The sequence below is a fragment of the Nyctereutes procyonoides genome, unplaced genomic scaffold, assembly GCF_905146905.1.
Source record: "Nyctereutes procyonoides isolate TBG_1078 unplaced genomic scaffold, NYPRO_anot_genome, whole genome shotgun sequence".
Classification (NCBI taxonomy): domain Eukaryota; kingdom Metazoa; phylum Chordata; class Mammalia; order Carnivora; family Canidae; genus Nyctereutes; species Nyctereutes procyonoides.
The window spans coordinates 65409608-65427967 of record NW_026575126.1 but is presented as its reverse complement, the minus strand read 5'-3'; the positions used below and the strand labels follow the sequence as shown (position 1 = coordinate 65427967).

The following is an 18360-nucleotide window of genomic DNA, read 5'->3' as shown; positions in this document are numbered from 1 at the left end:
GGGCAGATACAACATTTTTGCCTTGTTTTAACTTCTGTCCTTACCCGTCACCATTCTGTTAAGAATCTATGACGACCTTTTACACCACTTGAATTGCCTCGAAACTACTAGATGTCTCGGTCTGGAATGCAGATTCTGAGGTATCTGTGGTTGTGCAACTCCTGTAAAAATGAAAAGGGGAGCTGGGCTAACACTAGGACTTGTGACCACAATCTCACGTCACTTTGTTGAACAATTCTGTAAGATTAAAATAGAAAAGGCACGTATCACCCTGTAAAACCGGTGCTCACAGCCTCCCCTCTCCCCAGGTCCACCACATTTCCCTCTCTTTAGTACTCCTGACATGGGTGAGAGGAGCCCTTGACAGATGGCGGGGCTCAAGGTCCAAGGACAGTTCGGGTGCCCCCCACACTGTAATTCTGTGCTCCATGGGTACAGGGAGTAGCTACAAAATTCCTTAAAAACACACAAACAGAACCCCCACACAGTTATTCAACGGGAAAATTAAAGACCAGATAATTTAATTACACAAACAAGACCACTCTCCTTCGCTCTGGCCCTCCGAGGTGTTCTTTTGAGTTCATGTGCTGTCAGAAAGGAAGATTTTTTAATGTCAGAAAGAATCTCTCCTCCAATACCCACATGAAAAATAAAGCCAGAAACAAAATAAAAGTCCGGCAAGCAAGAGATCCCAGAATAATCCAATTTGGAAAGAATTTAATTAACAAAATAAAATGGGGGGAAGAGCCCAGGAGGGGCTCTGGAGAGAGAGGACCCCTCCCCACGGCTGTTGCCCCCTGAGCCTGGCAAACCCAGAGAGGGCTCTTGGACCCGCCTGAGTAGAACCCGCCTTAACACCCAGAACTGCTCTGCACGATGCCACCTTCTCCTTGTGTACGCTCCTCCTTATATACAGATTTTAAAAACCAAACAACTGCAGTTGTTATAAAGTGGCTTCTAGCTCTCCTATGCTGGCTTGGCACATTAACGCATGCAAAGCAAGGTTTCAAGGGCTTCACCAAACAGTTAATTTTGGCAAAAACAGAAAACAAACAAAGCTAAGATTCCTAAGCAGGATTAAAAGCCACTGAAGTGAAAACGATGTATTTCTCAACAGTATGGAATGAGACTACAGCTACGATCTTTTTTTTTTTTTTTTCCTTTTTAAGTCTCTGCCATCCTCTCCCCAACTCAGGTCAAAGTTCATAGCAGCATAACACAAAGTCCTCCATCAAGCCAGTGTTCTCTGCTCCGGGGGTCAGAGTTCACAGGTCAAGTTCAGTCTGTCCGAAGAATCATAGGAGGATGCTCGCTGTCCTCCTCCAGCCGCAGAGCGCTGGCCTCCTCTTCCAGACATGCGCCGCCCACGGCCCCCAGCTCGTCTCCGTAGGCTGCAAAGAGACAGCGCAGCCACGCTCAGGGGCAGGGTGTGGAGGGGTGAGGCGGGTGAGGCGGGTGAGGCAAGTGAGGCAGGGAGGCTGGGCCTGGTGGCCAGACCCAGACAGCTACAAGCTGCAGCACACACTAAGACTGAACTATAATCTCTGACTATAAGCTTTTTGCGGCCTTGGGCAGCTCAAGATGAAGTCACTTATTTTCCAAAATTCATAAATGTCAAAAAGACGGCTGCAGAGTAAGTAGGAGCTTTCCGATGGACAGGCCGCAAATTTTCCTCAGCGAACAGGGAGGATGGGAATAGTTCTCGAACTGCTGATGCTGGATGCGCGACACCTGACGGAAAGGGCCACTTCATCTCAGAGTCACAGCGAGCATGTACAATCTCCTGTGTGAGCAAATCTATAGGATTGCCAATCTGAGGTCAAGCTGATTGGGAGAGGGGTTGGGGTGGGGGACAGCTACAGCTACATGGCCTCATCTGTCGGTATGTTGACCACCCAGCTCCTGCAGCAGGATGGGCCCTGAACGCAGGCCTGCCATCCTCCAGGCCCTGAGTGCTGAGGGGGTGTCTCAGGTGTGCCTGCTGAATGATTACACAGGGCCAAGGACACCTGCTTGGCAGTGTCAGAATTTAGGGGAATATTTTAGCCAAGAGGCGGCAAGCCAGGGACAGTTCACGTGCACCTGAAGTCACCCAAGCCATCATCACTATTATTCCTTCAAAAATGAAAATGAATTCAGCTTTGAAACCCCCAGGTGACAAGAGCTTGCCTCTGAGCCCTACCTGTCCCCTGTGTGGGGGGAAAGTGACAGGTGGGCAGCTCTGCTCAGGGTAAGAGCGCCAAGCATGGACCGCAGCGGGGGTTTGCGTTACAGCCCTTACCAAGTCTGGTCGGAGATGAAGGCACATGAGTACCTGTGGCGACAGTTGTGTTGTAGGTCTGAGTCACTAAGGGGCAGTCGTGAGAGGCTGAGTCTAAGATTTCATTGGTTGTCTCCATGCTTCCATCCAACCTGGTAGAAGCAGAGAAACACAGAAACAGTGAGGCTGGATGGGGATCTTGACAACCTGCCTCATGCGCCTGCAGGGCCAGAGGTGCCCCAGCAAATGCAAGAAGGTGCTCCAAATGGACACACATGTGTGCGCCCTGTGCTGTGCTCACTATAAGCTAATTCTCCGTGGGTATGTTCACTCGGATTTTTCACAAGATTTTTACATGGGAAGTCTGACGAAGAAAGTTATATTAACTGAGATAATCTTGCATTTTTAAGACTGAGGATCATAAACAGAATTCACTATTAAAAAAGCTCACTTTCGGGATCCCTGGGTGGCGCAGCGGTTTGGCGCCTGCCTTTGGCCCAGGGCGCGATCCTGGAGACCCGGGATCGAATCCCACGTCGGGCTCCTGGTGCATGGAGCCTGCTTCTCCCTCTGCCTATGTCTCTGCCTCTCTCTCTAGCTCTGTCTCTGTGTGACTATCGTAAATAAATAAAAATTTTTAAAAAAAAAAAAAGCTCACTTTCATCCCCATTAGAATTAATTATAGTATCATTTTTAGAGAATTTCTGGATAATTCTGGATAATTTTTTTGGTAAGATTTTATTTACTTATTCATTCATGAAAGACACAGAGAGGCAGAAACAGAGTAGAGGGAGAAGCAGGCTCCCCACAGGGAGCCTGATGTGGGACACGATCCCAGGACCCCGGGATCATAACCTGAGCCAAAGGCAGACGCTCAACCACTGAACCACCCACTTGCCTTTCTGGATAATTTTTAAAAAGCAAAAACAAAATCAAACTGCACTACTTCCCAATGAACAAACATTAAAGCCTTCTTTTCCCAGAGAGCACGTCCATCTCACAGTGAGCCTGTAGGCGCTCCTGGGATGTGTACCACCCAGGGGATGCCACCCAGAGCACCATCCCTTTTCTTGCAAAATGCTAAGTTCCCACCGTAGTCCACTTGCACTGGGGAAGGACAAGTGCCACACCAGACACCTGTCCAATCTCTTCCCAGTTACTGAAGTGAGAAGGCGGGAGAGAAGTGTTGGAGAGTACAGTCTGGGGAAGTAAAGCTTATCAACGGCCAGCTCCACTGGAATGCATCCCTTTGCACAACTGGCTTTCACGGAAATGGCTGGTGTGAGGCCCGCTTACTTGTGCTGTTTCATCAGGGTACACTCGCCTCCTTCCTGGGGGTCCAGGTTATACATGTACAAGTACCCGTCGGAAGCTCCCACCAGTAGTCGGGGAATCTTCTGAATTCTAGTGAGAATAAAAAGAACCAAATTCTAGGACCACAACTTTCAGACAATGTTATTACACCAGCAGCCTTGCCTTTGGCATGGCCAGGAACGAATCCTCTCACTCCCGCCCCAAAAAAGTACTGAGTTAGTTTTGTGCACTCGACATCCTATCTACTGGGAAGGGGAAAGATCACACCCACTGTGTTGCTTGAGGCTGTAGCATCAAGGGCTCAAGTCTTGAGGGGTATTTACTGTGAACAGACACTGAAGCCCACAGGAGAAGAGGTGGGAACAAAACCATTTCTCAGGGCTTCTCTAATTACTAAAGGTAGATATTTTCATAAGCTTTTCCATCTGAGTTAGTGGCATAAAAAGGATGTAAAATAGTATTTATAAGATTCATGTAATCACAAAGATGTGAGATCAGTGAATATTCAACAGTATTTTCCTATACAGTTGTACTCTGAACAATCAAATGAGGCTCTCAAGGTGCCATGTGCATTCTGAGGCTGTACTCCAGAATGACACGGATAGCCTTCAACTACGTCAACCTGCTGGTTTTGTAGGCCCCCAAGGGTTAAATATTGGCAACCTCCTATAGTTTGGACTTGAGAGGTTTTTTCATTACCATTACAAACATTCCCCAAAAAAGAGGAAGATTTTTTGGATCAGAACACTGCAGATGAATCATTCTAGTAATGGTGAAGAGGCACTCGGGGGGGCGGGGGTTCACCCTACTTCCACTTTGATCAAGTCAAAGGCCTAAGTTTGTGGGTTGTTTCTGATTGAGGAGAAACCTAGCCAGTTTGCCACGCCACCATCTCTGGTGACCTGTGACCAGACTTCTGACTGGACGCACCCCAGTAAACACAAGAGGCAATGCCCATCCCTACTCACGTGGCCAGTGAGCAGATGTTCTTGTGGCCACAGAAAGGCAGGCGAACTGTGGCAAAGGCTCTGCCCTGGTTGAACATTTCTGTTACTTGGGAGGGCAAGTAGCTGGTGGAAGCCATGAGTACCTTCCCGAAGTACCCAGTCCAGGTGGTGGGCTCCTCCTGAGGTCTGGAAGGAGGAACCATCATCAGATACATATACGGGGACTCTTCACCAGAAGGACCAGGCCCCACTCACAGGAGCAAGTATTAGCTCTGAAACTTGAGGAGAATTCCCTGTATCTCAGGAAGAAGGGATGCAGAGAATGACAGTCTCAAAGCCTGGGGACACTATAGGCATGTCTTCCGGGATGGATCAGAGGAGACCCATCAGATTTCAGAGCCCAGAAGAGCGGTGCTCCTCATGAGTAGCCACATCAGACTGTGGCAGAGGATGAGGTTCCCCAACTTCACAGCAAATGTGAAGATGTACAGGCCAAATTCATGATCTACCCTCCCCCTGCCCAGATATTTTTAACAGGAAGTCTTCAAAAACCTTATTAGCAAAATCTCGAATTATTTTCCCAGACCCCATTTTTTTTACTGGTGTTCATCTGGCATATATTGTAAGTCATCTTAAATGTTCCTCTGAATAGGACAGCATATAAACAAACAATACTCATTCTAATGGGTATCTTTTTAACATTTAAGAAAAGGACCAGCACTTCTCCAGGCACACCCCTCACAGTAACACATAATTTCAATCAATTGCTTTAAAAATGGAAATCACTGTGGGCATGCTGGAGCCAGCACCTACTCCTAGGGGTGTTTACCTCTAAGTGTTTCTGTGGGCCAAGGTGGTGCTAAGAGATGGATGTGTGCAGAGACCCCAGGCCATCCACTTTCACCTCCCTGCTTCATCTTTCAGGAAAGGCCATTTCCTGCTGTGCCCGGATGTGGTAACACTTATTCTAGAGCTGGCTTCAGGGTCTTTATTGGCAAAGATGACTAAAGGTAAGACAGTGTCTGTGCTGATATCCTCATCCAGTCAGTGGAGAGAGAGCTTTGTATTTTTTTTTTTTAAACAAATGTCTCTTTGCAACTCACTTTTCTTTCACAGTCTCAAGTTTGAAGATGTGCACAGTCTCAGTGTTGCTGGATGCAGAGAGGAACATGCTGTCCATGCTGAAGGCCAAGGAGCAGATGCTCACACACCTGAGGGCAAGTGGAAGAGGGAGCAGAGTTACACAGTTGTCCACAAGCCTTGGTGTGGGCAATTTGTCACCTTTCTCCAGCGACTTTAAAAAGCCAGACAAGTAAAGTTCCCAGAATAGGCATGCCTGGGTCTACTGGTATCTTTCTTTTTTCTCTCCAGCTTTCTCTCCCCCGCTCCCCTTTTAAAAGATTTTATTTGAGAGAGAGACACATAGCATGTGCAGGGGGAGGGGCAGAGGGAGAAGCAGACCCCTGCTGAGCAGGGACCCCGACGTGGGGCGATCCCAGATCCCAGAACTCTGGGATCATGACCCGAGCTGAAGGCAGATGCTCAACTGAGCCACCCAGGAACCTCTCCAGCTTGCTTTTCAAAAATTTTTCTGAAGAAGGGAAAATGTTTTAAAGGTAAACCAGGGATCCCTGGGTGGCTCAGTGGTTTAGCACCTGCCTTTGGCCCAGGGCGTGATCCTGGAGTCCCGGGATCGAGTCCCACACCGGGCTCCCTGCATGGAGCCTGCTCCTCCCTCTGCCTGTGTCTCTGCCTCTTGCTCTCTCTGTGTCTCTCATGAATAAATAAATAAAATCTTAAAAAAAAAGTCAAGAGCAATTCTTTAATATTTTCTTTGCCAATTTTATCTGAAATTCCAAATAATAAAGGGAATCAGGGCTTCATGAAACCATTTTTTTTTTTCTGAATTAGGCTGGATTTACAGAACTAAGGTTAGTAAAAGAAAATCCAATAATTTAATTTATAGCAGTTACTTAATGTGCAAGAAAGCAAACTGGCAACCTTGATGATATTTAAGAAAAAAACTTTCAACATGCTAAAACCTTACAGTTTATCTGAAAAATCACTGTAAAAATCCCAATCTTCAAATAAATCTGCATTTCCTTATAGCCCTACAAATACAAGGCACGTTTTGCCCTGTCAAAAGAAGGGGCCTTTTCAATCTAGTACATGTTTACTAATTACTTGTGAGGTGTCCAGTGTTGTACAAAGCTCTGGGTATAAATCAGGAACAGTTCTCACTTTAATGGCTCTAACTGTGAGGTGTGAATACAGATAGTAAATTTGCTGCAAAGTGATGCCAAAAAGTAAAAGTGGATGCACTAGAGAAGCATGGAGGAAAGGGTATTTCTGCGAGAGGATCAGGAAAGGCCTCCCTAAGAACACTCAACCTAGACTGCAAGGGTTCAGAAGTCGGCTAGGTCACAGGTGTGACACCAGCATAGGAGACCCCATGTAGACAGTGGAACCACTGTTCAGTGTGGCTGGAGCTGGGAACACAGCTGAAGGACAAGGGTGTGGGAGGCCAGCTTATCAACCAGGGCTGAGGGATCTGGAGTTAGCCCTACCAGCAGGAGGCAGACCCTGAAGGTTCCACATGGGGGTGTGCTCTGATTGTGCTGATGCCTCAAGAGCAACCGGGGCCATGGTCTGAAGAAGGGACTGAAAGGGCCAAAAGCAGATGCCAAGGTGCATAAGAGGTCGGGCGGTGGCGATCTGAACTGGGTGGGCAGGGATGCCGGGGAGATGGGAGTGGGTAGGACTGACCCGGGGCATCAACACCTAGCTGGACGTGAGAAAGGAGCCAGTGTGAAGCCCCTTTGACTCAGGTTCCAGGTCGATGACAGTGGCAGCGTTTACAAGATGATGGGCAGATGGGGCACATTCTGGCCGGTCGCTGGAGGGCCCAGCATCCAGCAGGCAGGAGAAATACAGGAACATCTCCAGAAAGCAGCCTGGGCTACACATACAGGTGAGGAGTCACCAGCACATAGGCAACACAGTTTATGGGCCTATGAGACTGTACAGAACAGGATGAAGAAAGGCCCCAGGGCAGAAGTGAGATACAGAAGAAAAATCTAGAATGGTGTGGTGTAATGGAAAACCAAGGAAAAAAAGGAAAGAAACACAGGAGGCAGTAATGGGGAGGGACCCGGCATTTGGAGATAGGACCCTATAGCACGTGTGGGCCATCTCTGGGAAGGACCCCATGGCTGACAGGAAGTGGTGACACACAGTGCAAAGTTCACAGAGAAGGGGTGGCTGATAGCTGCAGGTTCTGGAATACTTCCTGGCCCTGTTCCTGCCTTGAGGTGGGTACTCTTAGTTGCCCCTCTGGAATGGGGAACAGACCCCCCCCCGAGCCAGTCCTGTGGCAGATGATCCAGGCCTAATCAAGCAGGATGGACGTTCCTTCCTCTAAAGCGGGTGTCAAGAAAGGGAGTGCTAAGTACAGACTCAGTAAGGTATGCAGACAGACAGGGAAATAAGTGGGGTAACAGGACAGAGGGGAAGCTGGTTAGTTTCCAGAGTAGACAAGCAGGATAGAAGCATGCTGGCCATTCAGGAAAATATTCAGGAAAATATTGGCCTACCACCTCAGATCAGGTGGAGGAAGCTATGAGGCCCCAGAGGGCCAGTCAGGCTACTTCTTCCTCATTCCCTGGGCTGCCTGACCATCACCCCCGGTTCAGGTGGGATCACAACAAATGAAACCCAGTTTGCTTTATAAAAACGTTCCTTTACTTCTCAAGAGGACAATAAAACCTCTCCTGACCATCCAGCTGGGTTGAAAGCACTTACACATTTAAATGGGGTTCCCAGGGCTGCTTTAAGTTTCCACTTGTTGACCCGGAGAAAACAGAACTGAAATCCAAATGTCACCTCCAGATCAATTCCAGAGATTCACATATCTTACTTACCTCTTAACTCCTCTCCGGAACTCAAAGAGTTTTTGTCCCTCTGGAATGGAGAATACTCTAATCACGGTCCCCTGTGAGAGGTGTAAAAGGAAAGAGAAAAGGATTTTAACGGAGGAAACTCAGCCTGTCTTCTTCACAATAGACCCTGAAGGAAACAGAGAAGGGGGGCCTTGCACTGGCAGCTTCTGCACACGGGCCCCCACACACCCTCTGCACACCAGCAGCACCGCAGAACATTCCCAGCTTCTACTGCCTACTGAACATTGACTCTTCTCTTTAGATACTGCCGCTGTAACTCCCTGCTTATCTCAAACACCAACAGCCTTGACATCGAATGTGCAATGGCTCTACTTCTAAGTCGTGTGAAGTTTCAACTCTCACACACTGACTCTGGAAGCACGTACTGCACTGCACATCGGGGGGCATCACCTAATTCAATGGTCTGAGACACCTGGGACCCCCGACATCCATCCTTTCTTGTCATTTCAGGCTGAGTTACTGGTCAAGGGAGATTGTAGGACCAGACAAAGGAGTATAAGAATGAGCCACTCTCAAGATGCCAGCGTCCCTGCCAATCCCTCAGTTCTTGCCTCCCACAAAGTAACAGGGGGTTTGTGGATGGAGAGACAGGACTTGAACATCTGGGAGAAGTAAGAGAAAACAGCCAGGAAAGTGAACACAAACGGTACCTTCAACATCTAAATGTTAAAAGAACACTAGCAAGCTATGGTAATAAAGTAGCACAAGAAAGACTCCTATAGCAAAATGGAAAACCTGCAAACAGGCAGTATTTCAAGATTCTCAGGACATGAAGAACTACTCAGCGTGTAACCTGACACCATATACTTTCAGAAGGTTCAAACTGTTTAGTATAAAAATGTTAATAATATCTCACCTGTTTATAAATAGCAAAAATAAACTATAAACAACCTAATTTTAGACCACCAGGAACTGTTCCCCCTTTTAAAAATATTTTATTTAAAAGGGGTGCCTGGGTGGCTTGGTAGGTTAAACATCCAACTCTTGGGATCCCTGGGTGGCGCAGTGGTTTGGCGCCTGCCTTTGGCCCAGGGCGCGATCCTGGAGACCCGGGATCGAATCCCACGTCGGGCTCCCGGTGCATGGAGCCTGCTTCTCCCTCTGCCTGTGTCTCTGCCTCTCTCTCTCTCTCACTGTGTGCTTATCATAAATAAATAAAAATAAAATAAAATAAAAAATTTAAACATCCAACTCTTGGTTTTGGCTCAGGTCATGACCTCAGGATCATGGGAGGAAGCCATGCCTCAGGCTCTGTGCTCAGTGGGGAATCAGCTTAAGATTCTCTCTCCCTCTCTCACCCCTCCCTTCCATGCACACACACTCTTTTCCTCTCTCTAAAATAAACAAATCCATTAGATAAAATGTTTTTTAAAGATAGTGATTCCCTCTGGATAAAAGGATAACAAATGAGTTTAGAATTCTTGATAATTAGAAGGATAAAACAATACATTTGGATGCAAAAATAACCATAGCAAAGGTTTTATTCTTTGTAGTCTTAACTTTCTGATTTAGAGGTTTTTTGTTTTTGTTTTTTTAAACAACATATCTAGTGCATAATACTAACTACTGAAGGGCTGCTGGTCCTAGCCTGACTGTGCTCCCTGAAAGAGGATTCAGCATACATCTAGACACGGCCCTGGCACCCAGCAGAATGGGGGAGGTCTCTAGGGGGCTAACTCTGTGAACTAAGACGATCTGGTTAAAAGCAAATCAAAAGATTGCTCTTCATAACCCAGGAATTAAAAAAATCGTTGTATTCTTAATTGCCTTTAGATTCCACGGTATTTTAGGGAGCTTCCAGGACCTCACAAAAACTGGGGAGATGAAACTATTAACTGAGGACTAACACAATGGCCACTTCAGTAGAAATGGACAAGATGACAGTGTAATTGGCCAGTGGTGTTTAAAAGCAAAGCCAGGCTTGGAGTCAAAGCCTTTGTCATTGCCCAACTTGGTGACCTCGAGCAAATCAATGGTCTCTGAGCCCTCGACAGGAAATGAGAAAGTGTTTACCTTGCTGAGGGGATGGAATGGGGTCATGAATATAAAGGATCTGTACACCCAATGACTAAGTGACCCACAGACGGCAGCACGGTCATTACAGAAACTGTATATGAGAGTCAAGCACAGAGACCCCTCAGGAAAGTTCAAGTGAGTGGACTTTTCTCACTGGCCCAGCTGGTTGGCTGAGCCAAGGTGGAGAGGCAACAGGAGGGAGGCTAATAATTTAGGTTTTTAGTGAGAAAGCATCAAAGCACAACTAGGCAGCTAAAAAGCAGGTGCTGGTGTTCAGAGTTGAGGAACAGGCCGGAACAAGACCAAGGCCAAAGCATGGTATTATCGAGATGACAGAAAGGGCAACGGAACAAGAAATAGCAGCCTTGCTAGGAAGAGCACGAGGACCCTTTGGTGTCATGGAGGCTGGGAAGGAAGGCCAAAGTCACTTTGTCCTATGTGGAAAGAACTTTAAAAAGACCACATCCTTTTAACCCAGAAAGTCTGCTCATTACAATCTCTCTTGGGGGGTGAGCAGTGTGTGGACAGAGGTAGAGAGGGAATCTTAAGCAGGCTCCATGCTCAGGGCAGAGCCCAATGTGGGGCTCAATCCCAGGACCCTGAGATCATGACCTGAGCTGAAATCAAGAATCAGACCCTTAACCAACTGAGCCATTCAGGTGACCATTCTTTGGAATCTCTTAAGCAAATAAAGATGCTCAAAGATTTATGTGTAAAACAAATGCACTATTATCAATATTCCAAATATTATATTATTCCACTCTAAATATTAGGAACAATATAAATGTCTCCAAAGGGTAATGTTCAAGTAAACCACAATGGAATATTGTACAGCCATTAGAAGTACTTCTTAACTTAGAAAAATCCAGTATTATGCAGAAAAAGAGTATGGTAAATTATACATATTGTATGATCATAATTTTCTTAAATAACTAAAAAAAGAAGAAAAGGAAATACACTGCAACGTGTTTAGGCTCGCCCTGGCCAGAATTACATCTGCTTTTCACTATTACGCAAGCTCCGTGGCACAGCACACACTAGCATGTCACCGAGAAGCATGCTGGGGGTGCTGCTTATGCATGTCTGCCTCCTCTGCATGATTCTGTAGTTCCAACTGGCACACGGGCCAGCTCCGGTGGTACAGAACACACTCCAAGCGGGTTGTTATCTGTGCCTCTCTGGGAGCCAGGAAGCACAGAAACTCGTTTGGTACCTTCACTGTGTGAGCAGAGTGAGACAGTGCCAAACCCCCAAACTAGTTTCCTATCAGGCCGTAACAGACTCACCTTCTCGGAGGCAGTGGCAAGCTTGGTTCCACTGGCATCAAACGCCAATGCTGCCAAAGGACTGTCGTGAGCTGGGATCATGTTTGCAGCTCTCTGAAAGGCAAAACCAATGTGACATGACTGCCACGAAATGAGACCACACCCCATGCTGCCATTGGTCATCAGGCTGAAGTGCCAAGTGGCTGTAACTAAAACACCATCCTGATCAATTTGAATTGATCAAATTGGTACCAGATTGGCACCACAGGTACCAGATTTACTGGGGAAGGGACCCAAGGAAATGCTGCTCAAAACCTTATAGAAAGCAAAGCACTTTATACATTAAGTCTTTAGAGCTCTCTCCATTCCTCCAAACATCCACAATGTCAGGAGCTCAGCACCGTGGGAGCTTGGGCAGAAATCTGAAGTCAGAGGTCACCCAGACCTGCTCTGCTCATTAAGAAAGCGGTAGTGAAACCCAATTTTCCAAAGGCTCCATGGTGCTTGCTGCAGAGAGCAGATGACCCCAGTACAAAAGGAGACTTACCAAATTCATGGTGTCGAAGACCTGTACCTCTCCAATAGTGGCACTGCCTGGGTATGCCAAGTAACCATTGTCGTTGTGTATCGACAGTGCACACAAGCCTGTGGTAACACACGGAGGCAAACACGGAGAGTCAGGTCCAGAGGGGGTCCTGTTTAGCTGCTGCACCCTAGTATTTATGTAACTGGAGAAAGCAAAGGGGCTCAGACACAGCTTTGGGGGTGCTGTGCTAGTGTGTTTCCAGTACCACCCCCCAAGCCACCTCCTCACGTGACAGGAGGATTATAAAAACAGACTGAAGGCCTTTGGTTGGAACTGATCAGCAGCCTTGGAATTGGGAGCTGATGAAACTGATTTATGTGGTCACAAGACCAACAGCAGAAGGAAGGTAGTAGCTTGCTTGTTTGAAAATCAATACTTTCAAAAGCTGTCTATGTTGGTGGAGCCTACAGAGAGAAGAGAGCTAATCTTTAAAAGGCAGAACCAGAAAACTAGGGCTTTCTTCCCACAATCAGTTTACCTGCAGGGTTTGGAGGGGTTTCCCTGATCGTGTGCAGTACTTTCATGTCCCGAATGTTGTGTATATAGAGAGACTCCTCCAGGCAAACTATTAGCCTCTAGGAAAGAGACATGAGACAGAAAACCAAATATAAAGAGCCAATACAATACTTGCTTCCATCTTCTTAACTGACTCTCCTTCTGGAACATCATATGGACTGCACAAGCACGGCATGGCAGTGCGGGCCATGGCCAGGAGGCCCTCCTGCAGCGCCATGCTCTTCATCTACCAATTAAGTAGCATCCACAGCCAGCTCCGCCTGTTCCTATGACCATCTCTACCAATTCTACCAGGACCACAAATCGTGCCATTGAACGTGCTATTTCAGAAACTAGCAAACTATAGCAAAGAAAAGTACGGTTTGTGTTTTTGGTTTTTGCTCCAGCTCACACCCCTCCCCTCATGAAAATCAGAGCAAGTGCCTTGGACAGGTCTGGTAGGTTAGTTGCTTTCAAAAACCCATGCTGAATGGAAGCATGGCGAGAGGACAGTGAAAGCCTCGGGGTTGTTAAAAGTCTCAGAACTCACTCTGCCCTCGAATTATCTTGAATTATCTCACACGGGTCTAAGTTCACACTCCACTTTAGAGAATGAATTTACTCACAGCTGATGCACCAAGGGGATGATTCATGCAAGAAAGACAACTTGGTATGCATGCGGCTCTGCGTTAGTTGGTGCATGAGTGGACACTTACACATTTTAAGTTTAAAAGATGTTCAACATGTTATAATCTTATAATTTCCCATTTTAGCCAACTCCTTTAGTTAACAGACCAATCCCAACAGGCTTCCACTGCAACCACTCTACCTGGTCAGCACACCTCAGACTACCCCGCTCACCCCCTCCGCAGTGACATCCAACAACTTAATTAACGTTCCCTGCGTGTGGAATATGTGGTCATCCCAAAAAAGCTGAAGGATCTTAAGGGTGCTGTTGCATTTTGTGGGGAAGCAAAAGCCATGAGGTTGTCTCATGAAATAAACTCAAGTGTTAGCCACCAAGTCCATACTCTGGGCTAGACATTCTTGTGAGTTTGGGGAAAATTAAAAAAAAAAAAAAAAAAAAAAAGGAGTAAGTCTTTCACCTTAAAAAAAGGTTTAAAAGAAAAAAAAGAAGAAAACAGGAAAAAGATGCTAGCAGATTTCTATGGATGAGTACATGGGTATACAGAGAAATGCTAAGACTTGTGTCTTGATGGGTAAGTAAAACTTAATCTAGAGGAGAGCAAGGAGTGGTGTGCTCTGAGCAAACTGTTGAGAAAACAATTGAGTCAGGGAGGTAGTGTGAGGTGAGCAGGTGCACGGGTCGAGGGCCCAGGACTGTCAGCTTTGCTAGGCTGCTGCAGGAAACTCTGGAATGGCAGCGACAGCCCAAAGCCACGCCGAAAACAGGGAGATACAGGCAGAGCACTTGGCAGTTGGGTCAAGTAAGTGTCACTTACCTGTCGGTTCAGCTTCACGGCCAGTATGGTATTTGAGTAGCTGTAGTTGCAGATCTCAGTTCCTTTCTTAAAATGGCAAACTTTTAGCTTTCTAGGAGCTTTGAGGCTGACGATGGCCACTAAGCTGCTTGAAAACAGTCTCTCTACAATGCACACATCTTCCGTATCAGCTGAAAGTAGAAAGAAAACATAGGTGCAATCTACTCACACACGAGTGCATTTCTAACTGTACATGCCCACCTAGTGGAGTACCATGGGCTTACACAGCGGCTGTCTGGTGACGGGACCAGGCTGTGGGGACGGTCCCAGAACATAGCAGAGTATGGAGATCAGCCTGGGGGCATACACTGGGGCTACACTCACCACTTAGGAGCCGTGGGCAGACTGTTCTCCAGGTCTCCCTGCTCCTCTCAAAGGGAGGCCCTCCTTGCTCCTCTTTCACATCATCCAGCTCACGGGGTGGCTCCTTATATACACCCTGGAATGTGAGCTCCATGAGGACAGAGGCCTCATATCCCTGCTGGCACCTGCAGTCCTGGCCCTTTCCCACCAGTACCTGACAAGTGATGGGCCCCAAATCATCTCTACATGACTCGATCTATGTCTTGTCTTCCTCATATGTAAAATGGGGATCGCAGCTCCTCTATGGTATTGTTAGGAGGGGTTGCAGATACCGGCCCAGAGCCAGCACTCTATGCTCGTTATCTCCCTGCTCCCCATCTCAAGTGGGGACACCCCCTACTTTGTAAGATAGTGAGTTAAAAATGAATGCACACAGCATCTTGCACAGAAAGTACCAGATATAACAGATCCTGCATAATCACTTCACACCCACCCCATCTCCACTAAATGCCCCACATATACCCCGATTTTATCTCTGCCCTTTGTTTTATTAATAAATACCTGAGTTAAGTTCAGATCTAGAAGCAAAGAGAATACTGAATTGTAGAAAAATCACAGAGGCAACAATCCACATTATTTCTACATGTGGCCTGTCTTTATCTGTGCTACTGGAAGGACAGTTGTGCCAGGTGTTTCAAGCACACATGCATCACTCATCAATCCAACAATGACCCGAGGCCATACTCTCTCTCTGGACCTGAGTGAGGCACACTGAACAGAGATGACCAGACAGGTCCAGCTCAAAGGACCTGGAAGTTTTGACTATCTGAAGCCTCAGCAATGTTTCCACTGTAAATGAGATGCCCTTATATGAAAATTCACACAAAAGACAAAATATAAAGTTATGTGAAAGGATTCCTTTCCGTTAGCTCTACTGCTAGATTATAAACGGTGTAACAAAGACACACTTAAGAAACCCAACTACTAAAAAAAAAAAAAAAAAAAAAAAAAAAAAAGAAAACCCAACTACTAGAGAAAATAAATGTAAGAATAACCTCTAAGGGCCCTTTTATTAAGACAAACTAATTCTAGGGGCACCTGAGTGGCTGAGTCATCTGACTCAGTTGAGCATCCGACTCTTCTTGATTTCAGCTCAGGTCATGATCTCGGAGTCGTGGGATCGAGTCCTGCATTGGGTTCTGTGCTCAGTGAGGAGTCTGCTTGAGATTCTCCCCCCTGCCCCTCCCCTCTGTTTGCTCTCTCTCTAAAATAAATCAATAAATCTTAAAAAAAAAAAAGTGAGAAACTTTCTAGGAAAATGCCTGGTGTTAGTCATTTAGACGTAGAGGTAATGGCCTGATGTGCTCAGCACAACTAGGTACTAACATGCTGGGTGGTAGCCAGAGTCATATTTGTATGAAGTGACACAATACATACCTGTGGGGAGAAAAATGATAGGATTTTGCTATTACCGAGAAAGGAATAGGTAGTAAAATCAAGTGCTAGATTTGTAGTCACTTTTACACAGAACCTAACTTCTCTTTCTTCCAGCAGCAGGCTAAGCTTTATGCAGAGTATGTGTCAGTCTGCAACCCCTGGCCCAGCAGCATCTCAGAGAAACTGCCAATCCCTCCCAGGACCAGACTCTCAATTGAAGGGCACAATCAAGAGAGGTCCTGCTGCCTCACGCAGGCAGGATGTGTGCTCTGTCTTTATTGACGAAGGCAATAGTCCTCATAATGCTGCCTGGCACATGGCAGAGCTCAACCACCAGGGCGACCAAACTCAGAGGAGGCCGATCCGAAGTCAGAATGTTTATCATGTGTAGTGAGAATGTCCTCTGGGCCCAATACTTGCTTTCTCTGACCAGCCCCTTCCCCTCTGTAAATTGGCATGGACACTACATCATGGCCTGAAGCTGGCTCGGTGAGCAGTGGGCTCACTGAACCCGGGAGAGGCTGGGGGGGGTGCCCAGCCACCATACTCAAATATGCAAGGCAGTTGGCCACTCAGGCCCAGGGACCGAGGGTACTTCCTCCATCATGGCTCTATGTCTCCCTCTTCAGGCTCTCCTTGCCAGTTACCTCACTCTTTCTCCAGGATTTAATGACTCTTTGGGATGCACTTAATCAATTACTTTCTCTACTTCTCATTCTGCCAGTTATCACATTACCACTGGTCACCTGCTGGTATTCCCTGCCAGTTCAGGCTGTACCCCAGCTCTGGCACCGCCTGGCTCAAGAGTAGCTGGTTGTGTTTGTTGGATGACTGGAAATAGACCTATGATTAGCTTCTGGGTTATTTCCAAAACCTTTCAAAGTGCCATTAAACAAAACACAATAATCTCTTGAATAAGGTCACACCTAAAAAATGGGCTAATCTTACCCCTGATATCTGTGTCAGTGGTGAAGGAGTACCACCCCAGGAGCAGTGAAACTGGTAAAGTCCAAGTGCATTCATTCTAACACAAGCATTGGACAAGCATGGCAGGGCTACACTCCTTAGTACGTATGGAGGTACGGTGGTGTCCAAGAGAGGGAGGCCTTTCATGAAAATCAGACTATAATCTTGAGTCTGCTGTTTACTAAGACCCAGTACCCATTTTCTCAATGGTGAAACAAGAGTTAGAGCCTCAGCTTTATTCACTGTAGGACTGTGAATAGTGAAGAGAAGTCAGCATATGTGATGCTGACTTCTTAGAAAGTAAATATTATTTAAATTCACTGCCCCTCCAAGTTAAATCAGTGGTGAAAAAATCTTATTTCTAAATACAGTCAATCTTCATTATTCAGATTCCATATCTATAAATTTCCCTGGTTGCTAATGTTTATTTGTAACCCCCAAAACTAATACTTGTGGTGCCTTTATAGTGTTCTGTGAACACGCACAAAGCAGTAAAAACAAAACAAAACAAAAAACAAAACAAAAAAAACAAAACGTTGAAGTACCTGATGCACACGTTCCCAGCTGAGGCTGAACAGGGTGATATGCTCTGCTATGTTTTCAGCTCATACTGTGAACAACTGTCCTTTCCATGGTCTTGTGTTTTCGAGTTCTGTGCTTTTGGTCAGTGATCTCACTGTTTAAAATGGCCCCCAGCCACAGCACCGTCTGGTGCTCCCAAGGGCAAGAAGGCTGTGATGCACCCCTGGAGAATCATGTGCGCTGGATAAGCTTTGTTTAGCAGGAGTTACAGTGTTGTTGCAGTGAGTTCATTGTTAATAAATATGTATTAAAATAAGATGTCTTTGAACAGAAACTCATCTAAAACAAGATAATGTATTCAGCAGTTGGTGAAAACACTGTTACCAGAGGCTCCCAGGAACCTGACCCCAGCACCAGCTCTTCGGGTCCCTAATTCCATGTTCACAGCCAGTTGGTTGAAGTGGTATGTATGGCTACCACACACAATGATAACAGATTGTATTTTTCTTCAAAGAATGGATTCTTACTCCTCTGTCTGACATGACTTTACATATTTACTTCACCCATCAAACATACAATGAGATGCTGACCACCGAGCTACTGGCCCAGGCACCCAGGACCAGCACAGAGCTGAGGCCAAGGACAATCAGGCCCATGGCCCTGGGTGGCTCCAAAACAGTCCAAGGTTAGGCAGAGGAGGAGAGCCAGCATCCGGGATGGAGCAAGAGAGAAAAACCAGGCCAAATGACCCAGAAGCCGATGGAAGACAGCACAGTAAAGAAACAGCA

At 46.5% G+C, this 18360-nt stretch overlaps 1 protein-coding gene across 4 annotated transcripts in view; it reads right to left on the bottom strand.

Moving 5' to 3' along the window:
* Nucleotides 1-689: 689 nt before the first annotated feature.
* WIPI2 (WD repeat domain, phosphoinositide interacting 2) overlaps nt 690-18360 on the bottom strand; it is a 37837-nt gene continuing 20166 nt past the window's right edge. The window contains exons 3-12 of one of the 4 annotated variants that reach the window (XM_055340314.1): nt 14306-14475; nt 12826-12922; nt 12309-12406; nt 11783-11875; nt 8442-8512; nt 5625-5732; nt 4543-4707; nt 3557-3664; nt 2315-2412; nt 690-1391 (exon numbers count right to left, since the gene is read on the bottom strand). In XM_055340314.1, the coding sequence (XP_055196289.1) occupies nt 1279-1391; nt 2315-2412; nt 3557-3664; nt 4543-4707; nt 5625-5732; nt 8442-8512; nt 11783-11875; nt 12309-12406; nt 12826-12922; nt 14306-14475 (1121 nt within the window). In that variant the 3' untranslated portion in view covers nt 690-1278. The other 3 variants (XM_055340312.1, XM_055340311.1, XM_055340313.1) reach the window with 3 other exon arrangements.